Source organism: Onychostoma macrolepis, chromosome 17, assembly GCF_012432095.1.
Source record: "Onychostoma macrolepis isolate SWU-2019 chromosome 17, ASM1243209v1, whole genome shotgun sequence".
Taxonomy (NCBI): Eukaryota; Metazoa; Chordata; class Actinopteri; order Cypriniformes; family Cyprinidae; genus Onychostoma; species Onychostoma macrolepis.
This window is the reverse complement of record NC_081171.1, coordinates 15,015,489-15,031,071: the sequence shown is the minus strand read 5'-3', so window position 1 is coordinate 15,031,071 and position 15,583 is coordinate 15,015,489. Positions and strand designations below refer to the sequence as shown.

Sequence of the window (15,583 nt, the reverse complement as noted above, 5' to 3'; positions counted from 1 at the left end):
TCATATTATAATTATTATTTTGCGTCATCCATAGTATTTTAGGTTTCGTCTCTTTCGCATTAATTCAACCGCATTAAACCCACTGATCTGCCACTTAACATCATAGTGAACGAAACCCAACACATAGGTCTACAATATTAGCCTAATATCAGTTCACACACAGGCTTATCGCCATGTTAGTTGTAGTGGGTGACAAGCTACGGTATTAAGCTTGTCAAACTTATAATCGCTCATAGAAAATACATCGGATGTCATAATTTTTTTGTCATGACTAATTTATTAATGATCCAGCATCATCTGTATTAAAAATAAAGAATTATTTCACTCGATATTTAAAGAGAATAAAATAGCCTTGACAGCCTACTTACACATAACTAACTTGCTCTCTCTCACCAGACTTGTGTGTGTGTGTATCGGTAAAGAAGGAAAGCAGGCAGTGGACCAAACCACTGTGAGGAAAGGGAGGGGGGAATCAAAACATTTCTGAACTTAAAACGGTTTTTTGCGTTTATTTTGTTTTACTAATCACACAATTATTTTAAGTATATGTCCATTATATTATTTTCAATACACAGAGTCACTTGTAATGATATTTTTAGGGGGGACAAGCCTCAGATAGGGGGGGGTCCTGTCCCCCCCGTCCCCCCCGGGATTTACGCCTATGTCTATGGAAGCCCATTTCTGCCACATACGTAAAAAAAAATCATGCTTTAGTAAATCATAATTGACATAATGTGAAATGTCATAGTCATGACAATTTTGACTTTGAATAATTATGACTTTTTATCTCATACATTTGACTTAGGTCACTTTCAATTTGTCACTTATATAATTATACTGAATATATACATATTGTATATATTTTAGTGACATTCATTCATTTACTATTTCACTATATAATGAATGTCATGCAGTTCCCTATATGATGAAAGAGTGAGCATAAATGAATGTACATTCATGTAGTAATAATGACAAAAAATATCAGATTTCTAACCAAATGTAGATGTGCCTTGAATCTGGTCTGTAAAAACTTTAAAAAGAGTTTTTTTGGTATTGCAGTCAGATAAAAAATAAGATTTTTGCTGTCCGCCTGATTGAACAAAGCCAAAGTGTTTCCACAGTGTTAATAACCAGATTGAAATGAACACATGAGTCTCATATGAGGTGCTGCAAGCGTTTTTTCAGTGTTGGTTCTTTTAGTGGTTGCTTTGCAACAGATTTATTGACGTCACATGTTCACACGTCACATGTGGTTGTGCTTGTTCGATTAGAAACACACACATTTCCTCTTTGTGACACTGAAATGATTCTCTCACACAAACAGACTCAGACATGCACACTAAAATAAACATTTTCAAACGAAAGAGACTATCTAATTTTTGTTTGAACTTCTTGTGCATTAAGAGCATCGTCATGACAACAGCAACTTCCTTCCCTCCGGTCTCCTGTGACTGCAAACACTCAGTAGGACAGTGTGTGATGTAGCAGTCATGTGGCTTTTAAAATGATTGGGTCTGTTGGTGACCCTGAGGGACTGATCCACGGGGATGTGACAAACACACAGATCCTTATCAGACCCATTACTTACTGATGAATGCAGACACAAGACTTTTAGTTTTTTAAAAATATTTTAAATTAGAGATCATTCTGTTTTCATTTTCATAAAAAAAAATTTTTTTGTAAGTTTTATTAGTTTTTTATTATTATTTTAGTTTTAGTTCATTTAGCTTTTAGTTATTTTTAGTACTTCAACTTACACTAAATTAAAATGAGAAATGGTGCCTTGGGCACTAGCCCAAAGTATTTCTTAATAAACACAAACACTGGCACTAGCACACAGTCTTACTGGAAAAAGACACATTAAGCTACTTAAACTTGCCACAAACTTACCGCGATCATTCACAAGACATGAAAATGTGCTCATAAACTCACTGTCACACACCTAAAATGTGTCGCAACAAAAAAACACACTTGCCACATGAGTCACTCTCTGCGGTGACATTAGGTTTTTCCAACCGTCTCTTCAATCTCATCAATTCCTTACTTTCAGAAAGAGGAGGAAGAGGAAGAAGAGGAAGAGAAAAACAGACATTCTCTTTTGGGCAGGGTGGCAGCTTCAGTTCGCTCTCTGTCTTTCAGGTGAGTTCGGCTCTGCTGAATATCCTCAGATGCTCCTATAAACACTATATTGCTTTTTCTGATGCTAAATTTGTATGATTTTCAGGCTCTGTAGAGGCATTTCTCGCTCATTTCATGTTTGCTGTTAAAACATCGAGGGGAAGAAATTATAGTAGTTAGAGGCTTTACAATATGGTAGGATATAATAGGATAGTTTTGTCTGCCTCTCTGAGATAAACCATAATGCTTAGCCTTGATTCTGTGCTTTCCATAATTTTACTCTTTTACAGTAAACTTCCTGTGTATAATAAGTGAAAGTCTCCATTTCTCCGCCTGTGTTTCATAAACTAAATTCTTGTTTCATAACTGTTTTCTGTGAGCTACAGTGGGGACATGCGAGCGATCCGCTATCTCAGGTCCGTGTGTGTGTATAGCATGGTTGAACTGGATTTGAATGTGAACTATAGTATGTGTGTGTTTGGGTTAGTTTTCATAGCATTAAAGCTGCTTCTGTATATGTAGCGCTGCAAAGGGCCACTTAGCCGACTGTGTATTTATATACATTTTTTAGTGTTATATGCTTTCATATAGTGTATATGTGTGTGTGTTTATGTATCACAGATCAGCATCAGATGGCACACATCATTTCAGACGGGAGAAATCAGCGCTCTCTAGTGAACAAAGCTCTAATGAACATCAGGAAAGCACCTTAAAGCCAGGGGCAGGTAAGAGTCACAGCAGACTTTACAGAAAATATTGAAGATATAATATATATATATATATATATATATATATATATATATATATATATTTATTTATTATTGGCCCAATTATGTTCTGAAGAAAGAAGAAATATTGTTCATTAGTCAACATCATGGCTTTACAGCTAAACTCGTACTAAACAGCATAAAATAGCCTAGAGCAGCACTTTAATTGATTTTATGTCAAGCTAGTCTTTTGATTGTTTTTTTAGTATTCTTTGTTGCTGAGCATATAGATTTGTTGTTTAGCTTATGGACATTTACAGCTCTGATTTCATCTTATAGGCTCTCTAAAAATGTTTCAATCGGTCTTCACTTTTGTAGATTCTCTGCGTGCAAGTCGAAACAATTTGCAAATAGGTTCATCTGCAGAAAGGAGTCCATCCCCGCAAAGCTCAGAGCTCAACCGAGCCAGCACTAGCTCCTGTCCTGACATGGCAGGACTAAGAGTAAGAACAAAAAAAATTCATTACATTTATAAGCAATAATTTGGTATGACGTACAACTCAGTACACTTTGCACTTTTTCGTAGTCAAAAAGCAAGGTCCGTTTTGGAGAGATACTATAATGATTTGTCACCCTTGAGAAGCATCTGTTGGGGCATCTCACAATAAAGTGTTTCTAATGTGGCAACTTTGATGAAATCAGCAGAAGATCTTCTTTAAACCCTGTGATCTCAAAGTAATTATACGTTTCTTTTTACTGCAGGAGGAAAAGGAGAACAAAAAGAGCTCTACTAAAGGTCAGGCATGGATTTGTTCATTCACTACTATTTCTAGGACATCTTATTTCATCCACTGCAAAATAATGACACTACCCTGATTCATATGAACACTTAAGGAACACGGACAGCGCTTAGCCGTAGGAGGGTGTCCTGTCGTGAACTTGGCCGCCCAGATTGTGACGGATGGCTCTGGAAGAAGAGAAAAGAAACAAATGTCTTCATGACTCAGAAATGGCAGAGATTTTGGTTCGTCCTGAAAGGTCCTACGCTGTATTGGTATACTAGCCAACAGGTTAGTACAAGTTTACTTGCAAAGAGGTACAAAGTAGATGCAAATATACATGTTTATAAAGTGTAACCAATTACAAGTATCATAATTATTATATTAAGAATTTTTGTAAAACTGAAAGAAATCCTTCTTGAAAGCATTTTCGTCTGTCCTAGAGATGCACAATGTATTGGTAACATATTGGATGGTTGATATTACAGTTTTTTTTCATTTATTAGATATTTAATTGTGTTTTATTTCTCCTATTTTTATGTTTAGAGAACCTTTTTCATCATCTAATGCTCATTTATAGTTAATCTTTTTTTAAAAGATTTTTCTTTCTGTAAGAAATATGTGACCCTGGACTTAAGTGTCAATTTTTTTAAATTGGGATTTATACATCATCTGAAAGCTGAATAAATAAGCTTTCCATTGATGTATGGTTTGTTATGATAGGACAATATATTTGGCCGAGATACAACTATTTGAAAATCTGGAATCTGAGGGAGATTTTTGAAAAAAATCAAAATATTGAGAAAATCGCCTTTTAAGTTGTCCAAATGAATTCTTAGCAATGCATATTACTAATCAAAAATGACGTTTTTACAGTAGTAAATTTACAAAATATCTTCATGGAATATGATCTTTACTTAATATCCTAATGATTTTTGGCATAAAAGAAAAATCTATAATTTTGACCCATACAATGTATTTTTGGCTATTGCTACAAATATACCCCAGCGACTTAAGACTGGTTTTGTGGTCCAGGGTCACATATATTAAAAAACAATAACTGTAAAATATAATCTCTAACCAATCTTAAAATGAATATCCATTCTTAATACTGTACATTATAATGATGCCTAAATGTACTTTTTTTTTCTTTCTTTTTTTCTAAATTTACCATCCAAAAATGTAAATTCTGTCATTTTCTGTTGTTCGTATAAAAAGAAAACCCTAAAAAAAAAACTGTTTTGGTACCTGTTGACTTCCATAGTATTTTTTGTCCAGACAATGGAAGTCAAAGGAAAACTGTATGTTTACCAGCATTCTTCAAAATATTAAATTTCATGTTCCCCAGAAAAAAAGAAATTCATACAAGTTTGGAACAATATGATGGTGAGAAAATAATAGAAATTATGACAGAATGTTTATTTTGGGGTGGGCTGTTCCTTTAACTTACTGAGACAAAAGTGTTAATTTTTTAATATCGGCCATTTGTCCATAACATGTCAGTATCAGCCAGAATTATAATATCAGTGTATCTCTGTCTCTTAACAAAATCTGGTAATGTAGATGGATTTAAAATAATTACTGAACCCATATATTTGTGCAGGAGGAGAAGGCGGAGGGCTTGATCAAGATTGGCAGCTACAGTATAGAGAGCGCAGGAGAACACAAGAGGAAGTAGTGAGTATATCCTGCACCATACAGAACACGCTGGATTTGGTTACCCATTCATTATTTGCAGCCAAGTCCAATTTGAAGGGAAGCGTATCTGTTGACTGAAAGACATTAAACCCCATTCAGCGTGATTGTTTGTGTTGACACTGTCATAAAGAAACAGAAGTCATTGGTCTCCTCAGACTCTGTGTTTGTGGTTGGCTGTGAGAGTATCAGACGCAGGAGGGCAGTTCGCCGGAGATGTGTGAATAACAGAATTACACTTAACATGCCTCAGATCTTCCCCCGCAGTCCACAGACACTGAACAGCACAACCTGCCACCATGATGACAAATGAGTTTTTGTTTTTTCATTAAGCTGCTATGGCCTCTGTCCTAAGATTAATGAGTATTATCATCTGATCTCTTTCTCTCTCTTTCTCTTTATCTCCTAGTGTATTTAAAATGTTCCACCAGCGCTTCCAGAATTTTTTCTTCGCTGCTGATAATGTAACCGACATGAGCAAGTGAGTGTGGCTGCATATAAACAAGCATTTTCTACCACTGCATCCAAAAGACAGTCATTCATGACTTCATAGCTTAGAGAGCATTTTGTAAAAATCAATGAGTAGCGAAATGTCACAATGATTAGATCTTGCTGCGCACCTGCAGTTTCTCTTCATGTGCAAATGATTGTGCTTTGACCTTTGAATTTAAATAGATGTGTTAGATGCAATGACATTATATTTTTAAAGGTGGAGTGTGTGATGTGAAAGTACTTTTTTGAAGTTTAATGTGCATCGACAACTATAAGCGATTCACACACAAATACTGTGTGGGAGAGTTTAGAATAAATTGCATATACTGACAGCTGAGTTTATTTTTATACTATCTTTTGAATATCTTTATATTACTCAGAATAAAATGTGCAAAATAAATATTTTGATAGCAAGCAAACAGCTTCATCTAATTATTTAAAAAACGAAGGCCCCTAGTGGGATTGGACAACTAGTTGAGAACCATTATTGTAATGGTTGGTAAAGGCTTGTATTTGTTATTTAAAAACATATTTTTGTGAAAATACGTTTTTAGTGTTTGGTCAGATAATTCAACAGCCACTGCATGGCGCCTCTGCAGTAATTTGGAGTGGAGCACGTTATGTAATAGCACTACAGATTGGAGCTCTCTTTTACATTTCATGATTTGTCCCATGACCAGTGGAACTCAGGTGCTTGTTACCTCTAAAAATAGAGCTGATGATATGATTTCAGGAGAGAACCCTGGGCAGTTATGTTAACTATCATGTATCATTCCCCGACTCGTTTGACAAACGATAATATTAGACCAATATCAGGTGACTCTTCTAAAGAGTTTCATGCCATTTAGGTCCATTTTTGTCAGGCACAATTGTCCAGATATTCTGTTGCCAGGTTGCACTAGTCGATCTTAGCCTCGTTATGAAAAGCTCTGAACTTTAGAATGAATCTTAATGGCTTTGACCTCTTGAGTAGCACTTGAGGAGCTGCAGTAGAGCAGTGAGTCAGCAGACGCTCAGAGTCAGACATACTGAGCAACAGTGTCGTTCGATCGGTTTGTGGCATTGGAGATTGTGTGAACGCCAAGGCATTTAACCTCTTAAATACTCCCACCTCATGTTTTCCTGCCTATTATTGCTCTGTACTACAGTGTACTCTGTACACACATACACATTCCATAGTTTTACACATTCAGGATTTCTCACAGGTCACCTCTGCCCCCTACTGGCCTTCACCTAATACAACACAATACAAATCACCTGAAGTGCAAATGGGAAACTAAATCACTGACCTCTCTTTCGCTCTCTGACTCAACAGATGGATTAATTGCTTAATCGCAGCCATTCAGAAACATAAAAAATGTGTTCAAAGTCAGCCAAACAGTGAAGAAGGTAGGAAAACAACACATTCACATTCAGTTATTTTTAACAACTGGCATCTTTACACTGCCATGTTAAGGAAATATGCAATGCCAAATGAAATCTGCACTACAATATCAGTTTTGATTGATAAAATGCTACATTTTTGTCAATCATCGGACATTTGTGAAAATCAGCAGTCAGCTTATAAGTGTATGTTTTGTTTCATATGATTATGATTCCAACAGAAATATATTTATTATGCCTCTTTACTGTATTATGTGTGGTAATGCATTTTTCATGGTATATATGCTGTTTATGTACTACTTTATCAATGTAAAATGTTTCTGTTGTCAGAATGTTACAGTGAAACTGAATCTGAGGAGGAATCGTCACATTCACCACTTTCCCATCGGAAGAAAGTCAATACAGTGAGGGAAAACAAACACTCATGTTATTTCAAACCTGTATGATTTGATTATTTTTAGGTTTAATCAAAAATACAGTAAAACAATCATTTTGTGAAATATAAAGTTTTATAATTAAAATAATTGTAACTGGAGTAAGGGCTCCAAGGTAAGGTAAGGGTTATAAAATGTAATTTAATTCTGTGTTGGCAAATCTGGATTTTCCAGTGTTTAGTTTCACATGATCCTTCCGAAATCATTTAAATAAGCTGATTTAGTGCTCAGGAAACATTTCTTAATATTATCAGTGTTGTAAACAGTTGTGCTGTTTAATATTTTTGTGACAACTGTGATACTTTTTTAATGTGACATTATAAATGTCCTCACTGTCACTTTTGATCAATTTAATGGGTCCTTGCTGAATAGAAGTAATAAACGTTTCAAATGTAGTATAGAATATTGCCACTTCACCTTTATTTTGTGGAAAAGAACTGCTTGGATCATCTGTAATAAATATATAATTTTACAATAAACAGAATCATAATTTTTTCCATTATCCAAATGCAAATGTGGAAATTGACTGTGTACATTTACTATTGAGCATAAAATGTTTAAGAGTTTCTTCTTTATTTTGTCATAGAAAACTCAAACACAATCAAACACACTTCCTCGAACAAAGGGAAAGCAGAACAGGGTGTCAGAACCAATAACCATTTCACAAGCAGGGGGCAGTAAAATTGCAGGTAAAGGATCATTGTAAATTTTATCAGCCTCTTTTATATCTTGTATCTTTAAATCCTTATAGCCCTTTCAAAGCTAAAACAAGTTCTTTAATAAAAAAACAATACTTTCACTAAACAAGCAAAATCTCTATATGTCTCTCAGGAAAAGTAGATGAGATGGATGAAATGTTTCATAGCCTAAAGAAAGGAGGAGTGTCTCTGATTGGTCAGAATCAGCCAACGACTCACGACCAGCTACGTAAATCCTTCATCAAACGCAACAAAAACCCTGTTATCAACGAGAAGATACACACACTCCGTGCCTTCCAGAGCACACTTAAGGTAAGACATGCATTTTCACACACTAACAACCCAACATAAACTATTATAATTATTATTATTATTATTTCCTACTCATGTCAATCATGATAGATGGACAGTTTAAAGTATAGTACCAGTCAAAAGTTTGGGCAAATTAATATTAATTGTTAATGTTTTTAAAAGAAGTCTCTTATGCTCACCAAGACTGCACCAATTTGATCAAAAATACAGTAAAACCCGTTATATAGTGAAATATGAGTACAATTTACTGTTTTCTAGTTTAATATATTTTAAAATCTCATTATCCTTCAGAAATCATTTTTATTCATGTTGAAACAGATAGTTGAAAGTAAGTTGAAAAGAAAATAAATTTGTATTGTTATTAAGACTGCATTAAATAGACATTTAAAATGTTACAAAAGAATTCTGTTCTGAAAAAAAAACTTTTTCCAAAAAATATTTTCAATATTGTTAATAATAAGAACGTTTATTAATAATTGAGCACCAAATCAGCATATTAGAATGATTTCTGAAGGATCATGTGATTAAATTGTAATGCAGTTTCAGAATATTAATGTTTTTACTGTGGTTTTAATCAAATAAATGCAGCCTTTCTGAACATTAGAGACCTTTATCAAAAACATTAAAACTTTTGACTGGTAGTGTATGGAAGCCAGGTAGAGTAGGTCATGCACACAGCGGTCTCTTCATTTCTCATTGGCTGCTGGTGTTTTCCAGGCGAAGGAAGCAGAGCTTCACCTGATTAACAAGATGCTGGAGGACTCTGAGTTCTCACCGGAGAAGTTCCGTCAGTGGAAGAAGTTAAATGAAGAGCTGCTGCAGGACATTGAGAGACAGTACAAACAGACAGACTCGCCAAGCATGGACACGGTGTCCAAGGCCAAAGACGAAGCAAGCACACTGAATCTGAGTGATGGAGAACAGTTGGTAGATGCAGAGACAGCTGATGACAGAGGCTCCACTTCTACAGAGGCACAGGTGCCGATGCAAACACATACCACAGTCACAGACCAAACTACAGAGAACTATTTTTACATATGACAACCGTTTCTTTCCTGTACTCTGTTAAAAGAAATGAAAGTGCAACACTGGGATAAATATTTGGATCTGACTTGCAGCCATCTGGGACAGAGCACTGGCTGTTTTACCAGAAGTAAGATCTATCATCTGGAGCTTTTCAAAACTACTTCATACTTCTGCTGTTCATTCACTAAAAACTATCACTGAATTTATGATGAACTGCCTGATGCTGGCAAAAGAACAAATCTAACTTTAGGCACTTGCTAAAGGATGTTGATTATATACTGATGTATGTAATTTTAAAATATATATTTTAGATTAATTATATTAATATGATGCACATTTGTTTTTACGTCAGGTATGTGTGTAAGGTTTCCCTAAATACGTCAGAAATATTTTGTGAATGCTTCTGGTATGTTCAGACATGATAAACAAGAGAGTATTGCTTTTATAAGAATGTATTCTTTTTATTATGTAGAAAATTCAGATCCTGACAACAAGTTATAACTATATTTCCTACGGGGAAAAAATATACCTCATTGTGCATAGTTTGTATTAAATGCCCAGCAATGGTCATTTCCCCAGAATTGCCACACAGTGGCGCCATGTGTTTTGGTCATGACGTGTTTCACACTCCAGTCACCTGTTCCTTTGAGTCTTTTAGTGTTTTTACACCAGCAGTGTATAATCATGCATAAAATGGCTATGTTTATATATATAGATAGATATTATTGCTTCTGAAGCTTTACTCTCTTTTTATTTTATTTTAAAATGGCACCAGCCAAATAGTGTTTGTTTTTTTTGTTTTTTTTATCCAAGACAAAAACTGGTTATAAAGTAAGACATTTTTGTCCTAAACCGACAAACTCATCTCTAGAAAGAGAGCAGTGAGTGTTAAATGACTTGGGTGTTTTTGTGTCTTCATGCTCCTGTAGAGAAAGGAAAAAGTCCCAAAATGTAATCATTTATTTGATGTTATTGTTAATTTTTGGTATATACACACAAGGTGTAAACAGAGTTATGAAAAACGAAAGAAGAAATAGAAACATGAGATTTGAATGAAATTTGTCATTTGCCATGTTTATACAAAGTGTACAATTACTGCATGTTTATGCAGAGCCAAAGCCAATCTAACCACACCTGTTCCACTGAATTTGGTTTAAATACCTATTAAATATTTTTTTGGAAAAAAAATAAATAAATAGATTTTCAAGTAGAATATTTGATTGTCTCAAAAAAAAATATATATATTTTTTTAAATTTAAACTCATGACCTGATGAGTTAGCATGACAAGCCAATAGATAGTTTTTACAGGTGTGATGACTGAAATATTACACAGAGTCTTTTCACATGACATGGGCAGCAAATAAATGCTTTGAAACATTTAATCAGTAGTCTAACACATATAGTATTATAGTCAATAACTACACATATTTACAATGTAAAGATTTATCAAGTAAAGACAGTAATTACTTACAGATCAATATATTACAAGTAAATATATAGCTGTTTACCAGCTATAGGCTTAAAGGGGCCATTGGATGCAAAATTCACTTTACAAGTTGTTTGAACATAAATGTGTGTTGGAAGTGTGTGTACACATCTATCCTATAATGATAAAAATCCACCCAGTGTTTTTAAAACCCCCTTTCTCAAATCAGGATGTTCTGAGATTCCTGTCAGAATGAAGTAGTTCTGCACAGGCCGCTCCCACGATAGTTGATTGACAAGACCATCTTACCTTAGACCCGCCCTGAGTGAGCTGTGAGCTGTCCGCCATTGTGTCGACTCCAGTGCAGGGGAAGACAACATGTCTCCGATTAAGCGTGTTTTGTTGTTGGATGTAGTAATGAATATAGCAGTCGTCATTTACTCCCGACATCTGAGCCGCTGAAGACGCAGAGGATTAACGTTCCCCGATCTGCCTAAATGCGTCTATGTTCGCGCGAATCATTCTTGATCCAACTTCATCTACAGAAGAAGTGAGTATAAAGGTTTTTTATGAATCTTTGCAAATCGCCTTTTCTAATAACGTGCTAGTTAGCCAATTTCGGGGCTAAAGTTTACAGTCTGCTCGTCACCCCACGGAAGAGAGAGGCGGGGTCAGAGCTCATTAGCATTTAAAGCAACATGGACTAGAATGGCTTGCTGAAAACAGAGCTGATTTTGACAGGGTAAAAAAAATGTTTTTTACACTACCATTGAGAAATTTTAACCAAAGTATGTTATAGACTTTTCATTAAGACCCTAAAGAATGATATCAACTTGTGGAAAATGGGCATCCGATGACTCCTTTAAAATAAATGATATGACAAATATTTCATGCACTAGTGGTAAAAACCACAAATGCCAACAGCCTTGTGACACCAGTACATTGCTTTCATTTCACAACAGCTTTGGAAAGAATAATACAGTACTGTCATGATCAACGGTAAAATCTGCCACGAAACAGACAACTCACAGGATACAATCTATGTCTTATCAGCTGACAGAACACAGAACACATCTTTGTGTTTAAATGAAGCGTGTGGCATGGGAGTAAAAAGGAATGCGACAGTAGTGGTTTTAAAAGTTGTCAAAACCAAAAACAAAACAGTAATTAAATAAAAAAATAAATAGAATCATAGAATACAGAAAAAATGATAAAGCACTGAAGAAAGCAAAAACGCGTTCTGTGTGAACTGACCTCCTGTTCACACCAAGGACAATAACTATATAAAGTTTTAAAACTGGTTTTAACCACAGCAATAACGATAATAACAATGCCATTGAAATTGCTTTCAGAAAGATTGATGACAAAAACATTGACAATCAGAATTAACCTGGCTTTGAAGAAGTTGAGCATTTAAAGTGGCAGACGACATAACTGCAGTGTACAACTATAATAAACAACGTCATGGTTTGTTGGTATGTATGCTAATATAGAGTTATTGTTATAGTAATCTTTATAGTGTAGTTCTTGGTGTGAACAAGCCTTAAGGCTTCTGTTAGCAGTTTCTCGTTAGAAACATCACATGTTTGTTTTCCCATTTCTTATTTGTCCAATTCATAAACACTACCAGTTGCACTACATTGAGTAATGTGCCAACTCAATGTGTTTAAACACCATAAGAGTCTCTTTACCTCCCAGGAACGTTTGCTTAATCTAACAGTTCACCTCATACATTTCTGCACTGTCTTTGAGTCTCTGCTTATGGCAGGATGAACACTTCATGCTTTTGAACCCAAAAAGCAGCGCAGCCCCTCCCAGCACCTGTACCCAAGCTCCCACCCACCCGAAATAGAGTGACCCGGCCGGGTGTAACGTTAGTCGGGGTGGCTTGTGTACGTTGAGTCCTTGCGTCTCTGATAGGGTTGAATCCACTTCGATCCCCAGCTTGGAAAGATTATGAGTGTACACTCCTAATGCAGCCAGACTGAGCACACCTGCCAATGCCACCAACAGGCCACCAGCTGCCGCTACGCTTCTAAGCGGGATATCGGTCCAGCAGCGGACGCCCACGCTGGCAAGGACAATTCCAGCGCCGCACAGGAAAAGCGACGACAGCACCATCCCCTGGACCATTCGAACCCGAGCATCCCGCTGGTAGGACCCCGACACGGGCCAGCACTCTTTGACTTCAGAGTGCACCACCTGCAGGCAGCTTTCCCATAGGCCATCCGAACGAAGAAGGAGGAACTCCGTTGCTCCGGCACGCCCCAACCGTGCCTGTCCCTCCCTCCACTGCGGCGTGATCGCTGCAGTGAACACCAGCACAAGGCCCAAGGGAGCGAACACCACCCCCATCAGCATGGACACTGGAGTGTGCATCACGACTTGTAGCTCTTCAGGACGACGTTATGCTTGAAACCACCGGCAAAGACCTGGTGAAAAGAGTAAAATTTCAGTTAAACTCATTCCACTCGCACAGATTCTAGAAGATTCTTTCATTTAAATCCCCTCAGACACCCTTCGCAGTGTGTTAGATCTAAAAGAGGAAGAGTGCGTATATGCATGTCTTGTTAGCCGATGACTCTCTCCTTTGAGCTCTAAGAAACATCGTCATTCCTGGCAACCAGCACAGTGGAGGTGAATGGCCCGCTGTTGCTAAGAGACAGTAACCTGGACTGTTGCATATTTTGTGGTACATCTGAAATGGTTCTAGCACTATCAGCCACAGGTGCTAGTCTCTGAACATCATCTTTTGACGCAATTATGTGGTTGTGTTGTCGCTGATAGTGTGAACGGGATACGTTTTAAAACAGTCCTACGGATATTATACGTAGACGGGAAGCCAGACGTCTGGGAGCTGAGAGAGCGAGCTGATGTCTGTTCCAGGAGACAAGGACAAAATAGACTCTGCGAATGATGTGATGCTATAAAAAGCAGCTATTTTTAATGCATGAACCCAATATTTTTTAACAAGTCTGTGGAGTGTTTTCATCATCTAATTGGTTGACAATATCACCTTCAAAGGTATCTGTGAGAGGCGTGTGGGCATACGTTTCAACAGTTTGGTCAATCACTGCATGCTCTTAAAGTACAGCCGCATTTATCATCACATCAATTTCCTGTTCCACTCACTTTTGTTGCATGGCAACCCAAAAACAAACATTTAAAAGGGCGCACTGGCACCTATACGTTAATGAAAACAACAGAATCTGCCACACCAACAAAATGCGGCTCCTCACACTGACATTTTGACGTCTGTCTTCAAACCACACTAGTTATTAAATATCTGGAAAAACAGCATTACAGTGAGATTGGAACCACAGTAGTCAAGCTTTGACTGAAAAAGACGAAAAGCTCATTCCATCATGAAAAGAATCAACAGGATGTGGCATATGCAAACTAGCCACACTGACCCCTCAGACAAAGATGCAAGACATGTGCACTGACCTGCTCTCCTGACCTGGTTTTTGCGTTCGCCCAGAGATGTTAAAGTCATCTGCTTCTCTATTTGAATCCCACATAACAGAGATGTCATGCACTCACCTCTCTGCAGAAGAATGAATGATCATTCAGTTGTTCTCTTTGTTAATTCTGAGATGGATCCTTCTGCTTTCTGTCCTTTCTCTTTCCCTCACTCTCTGATTCTCTCTAGTCTTGTGTATGAGCTTTCCATACACCCCCGTCCTTCTTTCAAACAGAGACACACACGCACACACACAGAACAAACAGCAAGTCCGACGTGTGCTGACTGCAATATGCAGACTGCCTGCTGAACCTGGCGATCTGATGAAAGAAAAAGAAGATGAATTAAAAAAGTCTGCCTTCTATCATATGTATTCTTCTTGGCCATGTAGTCAATCAGTAGATGTACATGAGTATTGACCTCCAAACATTAGCTGCACAAATATACTCACTCCTGAACAGACATATGTACTTATGTCTTTGATACTCTTCGGTCTTTATTATGGCATTTAAAACCTAAATGTAAATAATGGTGCCGTGGTGATGGCAAAAAAACTGAACAAGATTTTTGTATTATAGAGGAAAAAGTGCATGTTTTTGTTGTTGTTGTTGTTGTTGTTGTTGTTTTCATTTTTATTGTCCTTGTCATATAATTACATTGGTTAGGCGTACTGATCAATTTCATTGCATTACCACAAGGCATATGGTGCTATAAAAAAGAAGATAAACATGAAGAAAGACATGTCTGTGAAGTATAGGGTAAGATGCCCTCTTAAGAATAACATAATTAGATTTAAGTTTAGCATGGGCATAATGGTAATGCTAATTTGCTAATTTAGTTGTCATAGCACAAAATGTGGAGTGATATGGTCCCCTACCTGGGACAAGAAAACTTTTACAGAATTGATGCCTTTTGATATAATTCTTATTTATTTACATTTAAATAAAATACTCGATAAACTATTGCATTAAATTTTTTTGACAACTTAGTTTAATAATTGAACAACCAATGACAAAGCAGAATCCCAATAAAAGAGATTCATCTAAAAA

The 15,583-nt window shown here is 36.5% G+C and overlaps 2 protein-coding genes across 6 annotated transcripts in view; one reads left to right on the top strand and one right to left on the bottom strand.

The window, feature by feature from the left end:
- Positions 1–10,794, top strand: part of cnksr1 (connector enhancer of kinase suppressor of Ras 1) — a 28,936-nt gene extending 18,142 nt beyond the window's left edge. For 2 of the 5 annotated variants that reach the window (XM_058749708.1, XM_058749705.1), the window contains 13 exons: positions 2,051–2,139; positions 2,505–2,534; positions 2,740–2,843; positions 3,204–3,328; positions 3,588–3,621; positions 3,720–3,895; positions 5,208–5,281; positions 5,709–5,780; positions 7,107–7,180; positions 7,505–7,578; positions 8,195–8,297; positions 8,440–8,618; positions 9,336–10,793. In XM_058749708.1, coding sequence (XP_058605691.1) covers positions 2,051–2,139; positions 2,505–2,534; positions 2,740–2,843; positions 3,204–3,328; positions 3,588–3,621; positions 3,720–3,895; positions 5,208–5,281; positions 5,709–5,780; positions 7,107–7,180; positions 7,505–7,578; positions 8,195–8,297; positions 8,440–8,618; positions 9,336–9,659 — 1,458 coding nt within the window. In that variant the 3' untranslated portion in view covers positions 9,660–10,793. Of the gene's footprint in view, positions 1–2,050; positions 2,140–2,504; positions 2,535–2,739; positions 2,844–3,203; positions 3,329–3,587; positions 3,622–3,719; positions 3,896–5,207; positions 5,282–5,708; positions 5,781–7,106; positions 7,181–7,504; positions 7,579–8,194; positions 8,298–8,439; positions 8,619–9,335 lie in introns of all 5 variants that reach the window. The other 3 variants (XM_058749707.1, XM_058749709.1, XM_058749706.1) reach the window with 3 other exon arrangements.
- Positions 10,795–11,069: 275 nt separating this feature from the next.
- On the bottom strand, positions 11,070–15,464 carry cldn23l (claudin 23-like). The gene is made up of 2 exons (XM_058749710.1): positions 14,615–15,464; positions 11,070–13,503 (listed from the first exon to the last, which is right to left on the bottom strand). Exon 2 carries the CDS (start codon positions 13,448–13,450, stop codon positions 12,785–12,787), a length of 666 nt encoding a protein of 221 aa, XP_058605693.1. The 5' UTR covers positions 13,451–13,503; positions 14,615–15,464; the 3' UTR covers positions 11,070–12,784.
- Positions 15,465–15,583: the final 119 nt, after the last annotated feature.